Consider the following 14628-nt stretch of genomic DNA (forward strand, 5'->3'; position numbering starts at 1 on the left):
GTGTAATGACTGTGTAGCCCTTTATAGAAACAAGTCTATTATTATCTTGAAATTAAAATCCAAAAAAAAATATTTCTTTCCTTTCTTCTTTTTGTTTACTTTGCAATATAGGCTTTAAATTTGATTGATCTATTAATCTAAGTTGTTAGTTCAAAGTTTATTTTCATTGATATGTCTTCTTTCAGCATAGACCTTATCATGCTATTTGGTTCTCTCCAGAATTATCATTTGATGTTATTATATTCATGGGTGTTGGTCTCACTTCATTGGTCCATCTTTAGATTTAACCATAATGTTTTAGGGAAATTTTCAATGTGTTAATGATTCATTATCCATATTGTTTACCTAAGTTTATGGTTGGAAATACATGGTACCATGTTAGTCTTACTCTATTTTTCACGATCCATACTCTTGATTAAGGAAAATTGATGTTGATGTCAATGAAATGTTCTATTTGTTGGACCTAATGCCTTGCATTTTTGTGGCATGTATTATTGTTTTGAGGTTTAATGTCTAATTTCTAAACACCATCTTCATATTTGATTTTGTTCATGATGAATTTGGCATATCTAGTGACATAAATACTTTCTTATATCTCACCTAACAAGCTTAGCACATGACATCAATACTTATGTTATTTTATCAACACTATTGAAAAGAGTTCATGGTCTACACAAAGTTGAATTTTAGACTTGTCACCATACTCTCTTTAATATTTGGGCTCATTTGCAATACTAATATCATTAAAATGCAAATCAATGTAAAAATAAGCCCAAAAAATAATTCCTCATTTTTTTAATGTTTTGGCATTGTTTTAAATGTTGAAAATTTGACTTTAGATTATGTGGCTAAGCATTGCAATATATTGGACCACAACTTGATGATATCTATGCTCTAAAACTGACTTACATTCTCTCTTACACAAAATTTATCTTTTCAACACTTTAGCACTGGTAATTTTGATATTCAACATAATGGTCATAGATTGCATCTCATGCCATCATTTGGGCTTATATAATATTTTAAGTGTTCCTTGAAGCAAATAAACACATGATTAAGAGGAACAAAGAACAATTATCCACAATTAAAGTAAATTGTTTAGTTGTTCCCTTAGAATTATCAAATAATGAATTTATTCAAGTTAGAAAATGGAAATGAGAAGAATGTAGAGTTATTTGTACACATCCTTAAGGTTAGGGGCTATATCCCTAAGAGTTTGATTAGATAAGCCTTAGCCAAAAATAGTCAAATGCCATAAAATATAATTAAAAGAGCCCAATCATCACATTGCCTCAAGTGAAGATTAACAACACAATCTCAACATGTTAATGTTTATTTGGTTAAAAGCATGGGAACAAATAGTATGATATTAAGCCCTCATTAATCTAAAATTCTAAAGTTTTAATTTTGGATTTACCCTTTAATGATCATTCTTTAGGGTGGTCACCTATCCTTTTCATGGAGAACATTATTCACATCTCTTTAATTTTCAAAGGAAGCCTAAGATATCGAAAATTAACATAAATATCCCTATCTTACCATATTCATATAATTTTTTTTTTAAATATGAACTCTAAAACCTTACTTTTCAAACCATTAAAATATTCGGGTGAATTCATCGACTCGATATTAGTAATGAGTAACTTTGATTTATATTTAAATCTATTTTAAAAAAATACCTTTCTATCCAAGTTTAGTTGTGTTCACCTTTACTCTTTACTTTTTTTTTTACTTAATTCTTTTTTTTTAACCCAGGTTTGGTCGTTAGCTAGACTGAAATCATGGAAAAGTTAAGGTAAAGGAGTTGTTTTTAGTGTGAGTTTTCAGATTTTTTGGTAGTAAAAATTGAGGTGAAATTTTGATTTATATTATTTAAATTGATTTTTTAATTGTATATATAAATTCACACTTTAAAAACCCTAAAACACTTTGATTGTGCAAAAGTTATTCATTAAACTTGTGTGATTTCAATAAATTCCTACTATATTTTATAAAAATTAGACCAAAAATACCCACCAAAAATACTTCAAAAAAAATCTCCCTAAAATCAACTCACTTTAAAAGGGCTTTTTCGGTCACTTTATGAATTTTTAGGTATGCGTGCTTCTTACTTTCATTTTTAGATGGAGTTGTCTAACTAGGCAGAGGAATCCCCTGGACGGCCAAAAGCAGTCGGAATCTGGGCAAAAATTTTCAAAAAATCTTGTAGAGTCAGTGTTTGAATAGTGTTTTTGATGGTGGAAATAGATTCAACACCATCAAAAACATCTAGGACACCTAAAATTTGAAGTTTAACAACTATAACTTGGATTTACAAAAATAATTGCATAATTTTCTCTAAATATGACCGGAATTTCCATAACTTTCGGGACAATTCCTCTGGCTAACGGCTTCTTAGATAGGTGCTTAGGGGTGGGACAAAAAAGCTCACCGAAAGTACCAAAACGGAAATCTCCAATTAATTAGGCCGATAGGCTTTCCTATGCATCAACAATCGTCAACACTTTTACCATGCTCCATTAGATCAGGTGAGACACTTTCAACCATTGATTTGAAGTGTGACTACTTTTTCCAAATATCGATTGAATTGCCAAGATATTTTTACTGCTTTTTCCATTTTTATGTCACTCTTGAAGATATTTTTATTGCTTTTTCCCGATTTCTTTATTAATATATTGATTTCTGTATTGTATATTTTTTATTTTCCTTATTAGTATATTTTTTATTTTTAGAAAGGATCACTTGCATGTTCTCTATTCTATCGCCGCTTTTTTCTGTTATCAATCTTTTTCGCAGCTTTTTTCTTAGTGGCCACATCCGCATGTGTACAACTGCCCATTAGCCTATAATGATCGCATTGTGGGTTAAGCCATGGACATTCCTTTCCCATCTGGACTCAGGGGAGATAGGAAAGTCCATGAAGAGTAGGAAAGATGGAATTTTCAGCATGAAGAGCAGGAAAGTCGAAGAGAAACTCCGCGGGGCCTTGCAATACTTCACCAATCGAGAAAACTGGGACGAATTTTTCAAACTCTGCTCAGAGGAGCCCTTCGAATGGTATGGCGACTGGAGGAATCTTGCGAAGCCCCTCGCTGAACACTGCGGCCTCAATTATACTATTTCGAAAAATGGTCGGCCTCGACTTCTCTTCTAATCGTATGAACATTTTCAACCACCCCCAAAACATATATATATATATATATATATATATATATATATTCATTCTTGAAAATCTGTTATCTCACACACCTTTGTGCGAAGTGAACATATTATATTAATAAAATGGAAAATCTTGTGAACAGATTAGACGCAATTGAAGAAAATCACAGAGAAACGGCTGCTGATGTGACATCTCAGACGTCCATGGCAGCAGGTGAGTTAGCTATTTGTTCTTGATTATTGCATTCAAATTTCATTGTTCTATTTAAACATTCGTTTCTCTGTTTTCTGCGATTTTTGTCATTCGGGAGAAAGATTCTTAGTTTCTGCACACAATAATGATATATTTTGTTATGATATTGGGCAGAAAGAGACTTAGTTTCTGGACTCAGTGATGACGTCGTTCTCGGGGAAGTCATTCCTCGATTCTGTCGGGCAATGCCATGGGATTCCAGGCCGGTCCTGAGGTTGTTGAGTCGATCGTGGGGCAATGCTATGGCGGATCATACCACATTATTATATGATCGTGTTTATAACGCGGCTGCTATTATCTCCCCAGGTGAGTTCATTGTATTGCGTATTTTTGATTCCATGAAATGCCTCAACAAGACAAGTTTGTGTGTGTGGAATCACTCTCGTGGTATGGAGAACGCACTTCCACCACCTCCTAACGCGGCATTTGATTCTGTGTTTGTGTGCGACGGCGAGAGCTTATATTTGTTCACTCCAGGCGTTGTAAGAGAAGAACGCAAGGTTTGGCATAAGGTGTACAAAGTGTGGCTGCTCAATTTAAGAGAGTTCAATGTTGTTTGGAAAAGACTCCTCTGCCTGCCAATGTTAGGGGATTATATTTACGCCTCCACAACTTGTGGGGGACACAGCTACATATGGCAGCGAAGGGGATCTCATGCCTTAGAAACCAACATATGGAAACTGTCGAGAAACGGAGAAAATGAAAGCGACTGGCAATGGGAATATGTTAACGTTAATACTCAACTTCCCCGAAACTTGATTCTGGATAAATCAAACAGGCTGCCAACCTATATTGAGTTGAATCGTAGGATTAATAACGAGCTTGTTTACAAAAGTGCATTTCGAAGATGTCCTGCTCCAGACGACCTCTTTCCAGAGGAGTTGACTGTAAACGGAAGACGTCTGCCTCCCTCTCAGTCTCAAAACGAGGATTATATTTTCATGATACCGAAGGCCGATCGCGATGACAGCCAGCCTTTAGTCTATGGTCACTTGTATCGCTTGTATGTACATAAAGACATAAATGATGTACTGCTGTGCATATCGAAAGTAGAAATGGAAAATGTGGAGCATAGAATAGTGGGAGAGGGTACTGAAGAGTGGGATGAATTTGCGGGGCATTGGGATAATGGGCTTTTTTGGATCGACGACAACAACAGATTGCCTAGGCGTAACCAAAGGTTCTCCACCGCCCTTCAAACATTTCTCTCACCTACTCCATGGAAAACACTGGATAACGCGTGGGATATGGAGATAAATAAAGTCTCCCACTTAATGCTGGCGCAAAATGGACCTATCTATTGGTTTGAATTCTTAGCTGGCAACGAACAATGGCGGGAAGATCAGTAGCCGTAGCCGTTTCTGTTTCAGCAAGATTAATCTTACATAGTTTGGTTTTGATTCAGGAATTGGAAGGAATTTTCGTTTTCAAATGTGATGCTATTAACCTTTAAACTTTAGTGGTAAAAATGTGTATAAGGGCATTAAACTTTTTCACTGTAGATGCTTATGCTGATCAAGTTTCTGAAAAATGTATTATTGGTAATTCCTTTCCCACAGGGAAAAGGTTGGAGAGAAAAAAACCAATGGAGTTAGTGAATGTAGATATATGTGGTCTTATGAAAACATTGTCTCGTGACAAGTCTAGAAGTATTCTATTGTTTTTTGATGATTTTTGTAGAAGAATATGTGTATATTATATTAAACAAAAAAATGATGTATTTGTTATTGTTCAACAATTTAGACGTTGCTGAGAGGGGAAAGTTGATGAGAGGGAAAGTGGATATGTATGGAAGACATTAATTATAGAATGTTCCCAATAGAATATTTTCGAAGAATAGATCAATTGTTGAGATTTCTAGGATTATGTTGAAAGTTAAAGGTCTTCCAAACACTTTTTGGGGGTAAAGCTATAATTACATCTATTTTTTTTTATAGATGTCCAATAAGAAGTGTGCAAAATATGATTCCATATTAAGGATGGACTAGAAGAAAATTTAGTGTTGTTCATTTCAAAGTTATTGATTGTATTGCTTATGCTCATGTTTATTTCCAAAAAAGGATAAAAAAACTAGATGATAAAAGTGTGAAATGAATTTTTATTGGCTATTGTGAGGCGACAAAGGAATGCTTGTATGAAAAATAAAAAAAAGTACTTGTATGTCATGATGTGTTATTCGATGAAATAGAGGAAGGACATTGGAATCAAGGAATACAACAAGAAAACCCAAAAGTTATTTAACAAGAAGATGAATCTTTTGTTTGTACAAATCCATCCAGTACCCTAAATACTTTTCCCACTACATCCACACCATCGTCTTCTTCAAATTCAAGTACTATTACAAGATGAAATCCTCTTTTCATAAAGGTAAAATCTTTAAATGAAATTTAGAGATATACTATTTTTCCTTAAATGTCTCACATGGTTCAAAGAAATGGATGAAGAAATTGTGGCAATAGGGAGGAAGGAAACTAGGGAGCTTCTAGATCCTCCTATTGAAAAGGAAGTCACTGGAGTCAAATGGGTGTGAAAAAACAGTAGTTAGAATTGTGATCTATTGCAATTAGATTTAGAAGGAGGTGGTCACTATGTTCCAAACTCCAAGTTATAGTTATGGGAATGGGATCTAAAAAAAAAATTCTTTCTTCAACTTCCTCAAAAATTCAAATGGACAATATCATTGCATCCATATCATTGAAATGATTCCAACAATATAATTTTTTTTCTCAATCTGGTTCAAGGATCATAATTTATGAACTTTTAAGCATAGGCCATTTCAAACCTTACCACATCATCCGACCTCCACCTAGTAGCCACACAATAGCCCATGTGGCGAGTTATGTGCTTGCATCGCCATCGTGGACAGGTCCATGTGGCAAGTGATCCAAGCCTAAGGTAGTCGAAGGTCATCATTGATATAATAATTTTGAAAACCTTTGCTTATATAAATACCATAATATATTATTGGCAAAATAATGGGATGTAAAAAGGTATCGGAGAAGCTATATGATGTAGGGTTTAAGCACATAACAAATATTGACTTCTCTAAAGTGGTCATCGGGAATATGCTTCGAAAGCACCTTCGTGCCCATCCTGACATGCTCTGGAGAGTTATGGATATGACTAACATGCAGGTTTTTAACTTACCCTTTTTAAATACTTTATTTTGTAGCTATGATCTTTTTATGACTTCCAGTGGTTTTGTATGGCATTGGTGTGAATCGAACTCAAGGTAAGGTTTACAGTATATTAATTTGTTTACATCCACTACCGCTGTAAGAGTTTTGGTCTGAGTATTATGTTATTGTGCAGCGATGGGGCCCTATACGAAATTTAAATTGAACTTTGTTATGCTTGCCAATGATGCTAGCCCTTTCCATAGTGTCTACCTTTGGAGGAGTAGGATTATTAAGTTACTTTGGCACCACTAAACAACTTTTTCCTAGTAAATGTGATGGGGAAGATAATCACCAAGATCCCAGTATTTAGTACCGTGTTTACAAAAGTCGAAATAAATTACTATCTCACTAGCCAAACAAAGCGATGCCAAAATAACCTTACCCCCGGTACCTTCCCTTTGAAATAACAATAATGGAAATGCTCTGGACAGCTCAATATAAATATAATTTTTTTGTTGGATTATACATATATATTCCCAAATAATCTTGATTAGTTGGGATTTAATTTGGGAAATTTTATGATTTGATTTATTTTCAATGATTGATTAGATTTTATTATATAAATAATTGAGAGAAATGAAAAATAATAATTTGTATAATTTTCATTAAAGATTCATTTTATTTTGGGCAATTTATTGACTAAGTTTAGTTTGAATTATTAAATTATTATAGTATTTATTATTTTGAACCAAAATACAATTCTTTCAATTTAAAATTCTATCGGCCTCACCTTGCACCCTTTTGGGGCAATGGCCAGTAATAATATAATTTAATAAAAAATTAAGAATAGCATGATTTTTGTCGCATTAGCTTTTTCCATGTACCATGCCAGAAGAACCGCATGATCGAACGCGGCTGACGCCCGTAACGCAAAAATGGTTAGTTTATAAATATTATTTTAAGATATCCAAGAATTGCAGGCACTCAGGTGCCCAGGGGCAATTGGCGGGTGTATATATATGACCAAGCAAAAATCGGTCTATCGTTTTCTCGAATCTGACCATATGAAGAGACAGAGATTGGAATTTTAAGTTTTCTAGGGCTTTTAAGCTTCTTCTCTGTTGCAAATATTCGGAAGTGGGCGAAGGCGTTTCACAGGGTTGACAGGTGATCAGCGATCGAAACCCCAGGCGAGCAACCATGTTTCCAAATAGGATGGTGAACCGCGTATGCAAGTTCTTTCTAAAGAGGTTTCTTGGAAGATTCATAAAGGGAGTGGTCGATTTGGACGGCCTCCAAGTACAGCTGGGTGTGGGGACGATTCAGCTCAATGGCATTGCGTTAAAGACTGATTTTCTCAATGAACAGTTGAGTGTGACACCGGTCATTGTCAAAGAAGGATATATTGGCAGCATATCAATCAAAATCCCATGGAAATTAGAACTGGCAGCTTTTGAAAATTGTGAGATTAATGTGGATGAGCTTGTGGTTTTGCTTGCTCCTCGGACTCGAACTGAGGTCGAAATATCTACTAAAGAACGGTCTGCATCAGAAGTGTACTCGGGGCAGGTAGAGGGCGCCACTTACCTTAATGGTGTTCAGGATTGGGTTAAGAAGATGGTTGCTCAGATGATGGAAAGGCTACTGCGTGGTCTCCATGTTAAGATTAAGAATCTTATTATTATCTTTGAGCAGGGGTCACAGATTTGCGGTGCAAATGTGAGGGGGGAAAACAACTGTCAGTCTCAAAGCATTCTCACACTTCGAGTGCTGCAAACAGAATATGTGTCTGGAGGTGGAGTTGGAGATGGAGATGAAAGTGCGTCTGGTCTTCATCCAGATAATGCTATGTTGACAAAATTCACAAACTTTCAAGGTGCAACTGTTGATCTCTATGATGTAATAGACAAGGTTTCAGCACCTGGAAGTTTAAGGCATTTTGTTGAATCACTGTTTGGTCAGCCTGGCAAGAGCCCTGTTCCAGTTCCAGTGCCAATTATAGATGGAAAAGGAGGTGGTTTCTCCGGATCAGTTCAGTTAAGCATACCTGGGAGAAGTGGTTCTACGGATATTCCCAAGAGCAATGCAGAAATTCATTTTGATCCTATAAAGTTGCACTTGCAGCCATGTACGATAGAAAGGCTAATTTCTTTACTGCAATCCATGGGTGAATGTGGAGATAAAGGCTGTGAACCTAATCTATGTTCGAATATTGAGCAATCTATTGGATTTGAGCATAACGAGAGTCTTGGTTTTTATCTTAGTGAATCAGGGAAAACCGATGTCAAGATTAGTCCATTTCCAAACATGCCTTCACCAACCAGGGAGGAAACAACTTTGATTCCCGATTCCATGATCATATCTAACTGGGTGCAGAACATTGACTCGGGAGAAAGCGGCGATGATGAATTCTTTGACTGTTTAGATGATTCAACGAATTTGTCTGCGAGTTCGGTCAGTAGTGGCTTGGGGAGTTTGCCTTATTCCGTTTCTGGTTTTATTACCGATGCTTGTAATCTGAACGTTAGATTGGATGGTGTATCTGTAGTACTTGCATTTGAAGATCACGGCTATGCCAATCTTGTGTCATCCCTGGAAAGGTCAAGGGTTCAATGCTTGGAACAGGGGACTGGCTGCTTGGAGTTTCAAGAAAATTATTTAGAAGCTAATTTTGAAGATTTGATATTTTCTGTTCAAGTATCTGCTAAAGAAGATAGGTTCACGACAATGGTGAAACAGTTTGAAATCTATGAGTATCTGCTTGATGACAGTGGAAAAGGCAAAAAGATTAGTTTGTCAAATTGTGAAGAGTCCAGTGAAAGCGGTATGCCGTCGATCAGACATTTACAAAGGACAGTTGAACGTGCACTACCCCGGTTCCGTTTATCACTTTATACTCCCGAAACAGTTGATAAGATCAATAACATGAAAAGCGAGGATGAGGCATTGGTCTATGAGGCTAAGGCTAATAAAAGGGAAAGCACAACTACCACTTTCAAGAAGTTTGTGAAGATCAAATTACTGGCTTCAGAGTGTGATTCTGCTCAACATTTCTCTCTGACCTGTCATTATGGTAATTTGAGTAGCTGCACAAAGTTTGAGGTACAACTTCAGCCATTTGTTTTGTGGGTAGATTTTTACGCGGCAAATGAACTGTGTCAGTTGATTGAAGGCATTGCAAATCGCTTTAAGAAATTCGGTAGAATTTCAAATGAAGCAAGAGATGGCTATTATTTCAGTGGAAAAAATGAGGCTCCACAAGGAAGTATACAGGGTAATGTTTCTATATCCTGTGGAAGAGTTATTCTGTGTTTCCCCACGCAAATAAACAAGGATATGAGTCCATATTTCATGAGGGACAATTTCATTTGTATTGATTTCTCCGACTCTGTAAGTGTTGGAAAGTGCCAGCAAAAAGGTTTGCTTGAGGAAGATGTAGCATCTTTAAAACACTCTCATTTTCCTTCATCAAGTTTTGTGAATCTTCAAATGGGAGAGAGTGCCTTATTTCTGGTTTCTCCTTCCGGCAGAACTAATTTTAAGATGGTCTCTGGTGATCTTGCCGAACGGCAATTTTCTGCTCGCAAAGTTTTTAGCAGCTTAAGAGGAAAGAAAGGGGCTAATTCAGTGTTTGTCGTCCAGTGGCAGGATATCCCCGAAACAGGGACGAGGATTGTGGAAAGAGCATGGGAAGACAGTAAAGAACATTGGACAAGAAGAGCTAGAAGTAGGAGAGTGAATGGAAACAATTCAGAATTTACTATTGCAAAAGCTTTAGAAGCTCCTGGTTCTAATGTTCGGGAGGAGATGATTCAGAACTCTGCTCTATTGATTGACTTCTCCTTATCACATGCACAGCTTGATCTTCACGGCTCTGAGCACATTCTAGTAGCTAATCTTCTAAGTCTGCTCATCGATTGCATTTGCTTTAAAGGGCACAAAAAAACTTGCTTGAATTCAGAAGGAAAAATTGTGAAAGAAACCTGTCACACAAAGGTATCACAGTCCTTGATTCTGGTTGAGTGTCAGGTACTTGATATTGCAATACATTTGGCAGAGCCAGTGAACGTAACGGCTTCCATGGAAAGGAAACTTCCAGGATATTGGGCCAGTTTTCGGCTAACAGTTAGAAATGTTGAAGTGCTGTCTGCTTCAAATCTTGAGGGTGTCTCTGGTGCTAACTATTTTTGTCTAAATCATGATGAGGGATTTCTGTACGGATCGTTTGCTGACAAAAAAGAGCAGCCACAATCTGCTGGAGCAATTCGAGAGTTCTGTCTACTATCTCTCAAAACCAATGTTTTAGGTCGGGTGATGGGGAAGGTACCAATGCATTGGCTAGTGGAAATGCAGGAACAACAATTATACATCATGATAACCCAAAATATTTGCAGAGTCTAACAGCTGTTACAGTTCGATGTGCTACACTTGTTGCACCTGGTGGTCGGCTTGATTGGTTGGGTTCAATCATTTCATTTTTTAATCAATCTTCTACCGATGAGCAACAAATTGCTGATACTGCTCCGCAAGCAAGGCTTCTCAACAATGCTAACCACTCTACTTTTTTGCTAGAGTTACTAGATATTGCTGTGAGTTATGAGCCATCTTTTGAAACCACAAACGCAAGCAGTTTTTCCACAGGTCAAGCATCGAATTTCTACAGTGTTGGTGGTTGTGTTGAAGAAGCATGTGCACCAGTTGCATGTATTTTAGCTGCAGCAGCAATGAGGTTTTCATTCAAGACAAAACCTGATACAGTCAACAAAAAGTATACTATCTTGCTGGAAGATGTAGGTCTTCTGCTTTTGGATTTATCGAAAAGAAGAAATCATAAGCATGCTTATGATGCAAAATCCTTACAATCAGAAGGGTATGTGAAGATTGCTGGAGAGGCAATACTGAACTTCGATGTCGAAATGAATTGCCAGGACAACTTGCTTTGGGAAGTTAACTGTACAAATGGTCATATTTGCCTGGGTACTTGCCATGACACAACTGCAGCTCTTAGCCGCTTGGTTGCGCAGCTTCAACTACTTTTTGTACCTGATTATGAAGAGATTGCTGCTCACTTACAAACAAGGCGAGATAACTGGATGCAGGTTAGTTCACTTGAGGTGAACAGCAAAGTTTTTGCCGAGATATCCGAAATTTACAGTAGTAGTGTTGTATTTCCCTTAAACAAGGATTATTCGGACAACCATCATCCTTCTGAAGTCACACCAGTTGGGTTTATGAAAGGCATTGTGGAGAATGCCTTTCGTTCAGGAGACCTTCATGCGAGGCCTGAAAATGAGGAGGGTATAGATACTACATTGAATAGTCAGTCCCATTTTTTATTTAGTGAACTTGAATTTGTAGATGACACTGATTTGGAAGGTTTTGTGTCTACATCAGTCTGTGTTGTAGATCCTACGGTAAGAGAAGGAGAACCTTCTAAGCCTACATCATCAAGTGTTCAAGCAAATGACATGAAAGATTTTCCTGAATGGATCCACATATCACAAAGATTTGAAAGCAAACAATTAATGGTTGGAGAATCAGCTAGGCCCAATAAAAGCACTGTGGCAATAGATAGAGATGTTTTGGATGAAAAGGGTGGATGTTATGAGGGTGGTGTGTCTACATCTGTCTGTGTTGTTGATGCTACAATGAAAGAATGTGTACCTTCTGAGCCTACATCAAGTGCTCAAGCAGATAATATGAAAGATTTTCCTGAATCAATCCCCATGTCACAAATATTTGAAAGCAAACAATTGAAGGTTGGAGAATCACCTAGGCCCAGTAAAAGCTCTGTGGTAACAGATAAAGATGTTCTGGATGGAAAGGGCGGATGGTATGAGAGCAACCCCTTGAGAATCTTGGAAAATCATGTCTCAGACATTGAAATAATACGAAGAAAAGTGAAAGGGTCTCATGGGAGCTCTGGAAATTCCTCTTGGTCGGGCAAAGACATTCAGTCAGTTGGTCGAATTTCACTCACTAACTTCGGGGTCACCTGGAAGATGTATGCAGGTTCGGACTGGCCTACCCACAAAATTCAAGGCGAATCTGCGAGAAATGTATGTTCACTGTTTGAAGTTGAGTTGCAAGGAATGAATGCTCAGTATGATGCGTTCCCTAAGGGTGGTGGGCTTTATGCATCAAAACTTGCCTTGTCAATACAAGACCTGGGGATTTTAGATCACAGTGAACGTGCTCCTTGGAAAAAGGTTTTGCATGACTATCATTCAAGAAAGCATCCCAGAGATTCCACTGCAAAAGCATTGAAACTAAAGGTAGAAGCTGTAAAGCCTGATCCTTCAATTCCTCTCGAAGAATATCGGGTGGTCATGAAGTTGCTTCCTTTACGGTTACATTTTGACCAGAGGCAACTTAATTTCTTTATTAAATTCTTTTCTCAAAAAGGATCGTCCAGGGAGCTAAGTGCAGAGGAGGAGATTCTACTTCCATTCTTTCAGAAATGTGAAATATACCCTTTGAATATCCATGTGGATTATGTTCCTCGTCGAGTGAATGTGGTTTCCCTACGGGAGGGGATTTACTCTGAGTTTCTCAATTTATTTTCTTGGAAGGGCATCAATTTGCATTTGAAAGGCGTAGAGACTGGTGGAATTTCCGGTCTGGGCAATCTTTCAGAGATTGTTGTGGGGAATTGGGTGGAGGATATTTGTCAAAACCATCTTCATAAGCTGCTAAAAGGGGTTGCTCCAATCCGGGCTTTAGTATCGCTTGCTAAATTGTTTTCTCTTTCGGCTAATCATTATAGAAAAGATCACCGTCTACTGAAGAGCCTGCTGAAAGAGGTGCTTGCGTCAGTCCGAGCATCTCACTCGAAGTTGTAGGATGTGGAGATAATTTTGTAGCAGCAGCCTAATTTTGGTAAGTTAACAAAATTGACGGTGGAGTACATGGACTGTCTTCTTTAGTAATGTGCTCGATTAATCAATTCAGGTTTCCTGTTTTTTACAACAGATATATGTACAGTTTTCTACTTCTTTAGTAATGTGCTCGATTAATCAATTCAGGTTTCCTGTTTTCTACAACAGATATATGTACAGTTTTCTTAACATAATAATGTGCTTGAGTGATTAATTAGGGCTTCATGTTTTCTATATAACACAGAGCAGAGCAGAACAATTTGCCAGGAAAAATTGCTCAATTCATCTGCAATAAGACGATACCTCTCTGCTTTCTAGATTGCGCTGTTTGTGTTGTTTTAATATATGAAAATAAATATTGATTTATGACCATATGTCCAAGGAAAACTTGGACAGAATAATATATCTTATTATCTTAGCTATCTATTTTTGTTGCTGTGCAGGGTATAACGTTGCAGAGTAATAAGTTTGAAATTATGCTTGGAGTACAAGTTTGGAGAAAAGTATATATAAACTTCAGGAATCTGAAATTGAAATTGAGTTAATGATGTTAATGTTTCTGTTGCTGTGCAGGGTAAAAACGCTGCAGAGTAGTATGGTCGAAAATATATGCTTAGAGTACAAACTGGCCAAGAAGTATATAGAAACTTCTCAATATTAACTGCATGTATCTCATTCAAATTTCACTTACGGTCAAGTTTGGTGTGTTTTAAAGAAAGAAAAGTTAATAAGTTTTTTATTAAAAAAAAACCGTTCACATAATTCTGATATTGAAAATATTTTGTCGTGGTTTAGCAATATAAAAATCCCATCAACAAGATCACTTAATATATTGATATATTAAAATTTCATCATTTTTATATAGTGAAAAAATTTATCATAATTCAGTTGCCAAATCAACAATCAAGACACAAAAATTTAATTGGACTTGAGATACAAAAATTTAATTGGACACAAAAAATTTATATGCAATTTTAAAAAAATATAATTTCTAACTTTAATAGCAAACTCCAAGTGACAAGACTAAACTACCTTATAATACTTATTTTATATAGATGTGAATTTTAAAGTTACACTATGTTTAATTTAATTTAATTTAAATAAAATATATAACCATTTTATACTTTCAAATCATAAAATTAAAAATACTATACTATATTTCCTAATTATTTTCATGAGCTAATTATGATTAGATGTACACATATCATAATTAACATTG

At 36.5% G+C, this 14628-nt stretch overlaps 1 protein-coding gene across 1 annotated transcript; it reads left to right on the plus strand.

Moving 5' to 3' along the window:
- Window positions 1-7746: 7746 nt before the first annotated feature.
- On the plus strand, window positions 7747-14003 carry LOC149261698 (autophagy-related protein 2-like). The gene is made up of 4 exons (XM_089370564.1): window positions 7747-10842; window positions 10926-13334; window positions 13853-13900; window positions 13983-14003. Exons 1-4 carry the CDS (start codon window positions 7747-7749, stop codon window positions 14001-14003), a joined length of 5574 nt encoding a protein of 1857 aa, XP_089226690.1.
- Window positions 14004-14628: the final 625 nt, after the last annotated feature.

This window comes from Pinus tabuliformis, chromosome 6 (genome assembly GCF_031772625.1).
Source record: "Pinus tabuliformis cultivar Carrire ecotype Pingquan chromosome 6, CPIR1, whole genome shotgun sequence".
Classification (NCBI taxonomy): Eukaryota; Viridiplantae; Streptophyta; class Pinopsida; order Pinales; family Pinaceae; genus Pinus; species Pinus tabuliformis.

Bases quoted from the DNA above. Each gene is read 5' to 3' on its own strand.
- LOC149261698 (XM_089370564.1), top strand. From the start codon at position 7,747: ATGGTGAACCGCGTATGCAAGTTCTTTCTAAAGAGGTTTCTTGGAAGA. The intron at 10,843-10,925 runs GTGATGGGGAAG...AAATATTTGCAG, and splicing joins AAACCAATGTTTTAGGTCGG to AGTCTAACAGCTGTTACAGT. The intron at 13,335-13,852 runs GTGCTTGCGTCA...GTTGCTGTGCAG, and splicing joins TGAAGAGCCTGCTGAAAGAG to GGTATAACGTTGCAGAGTAA.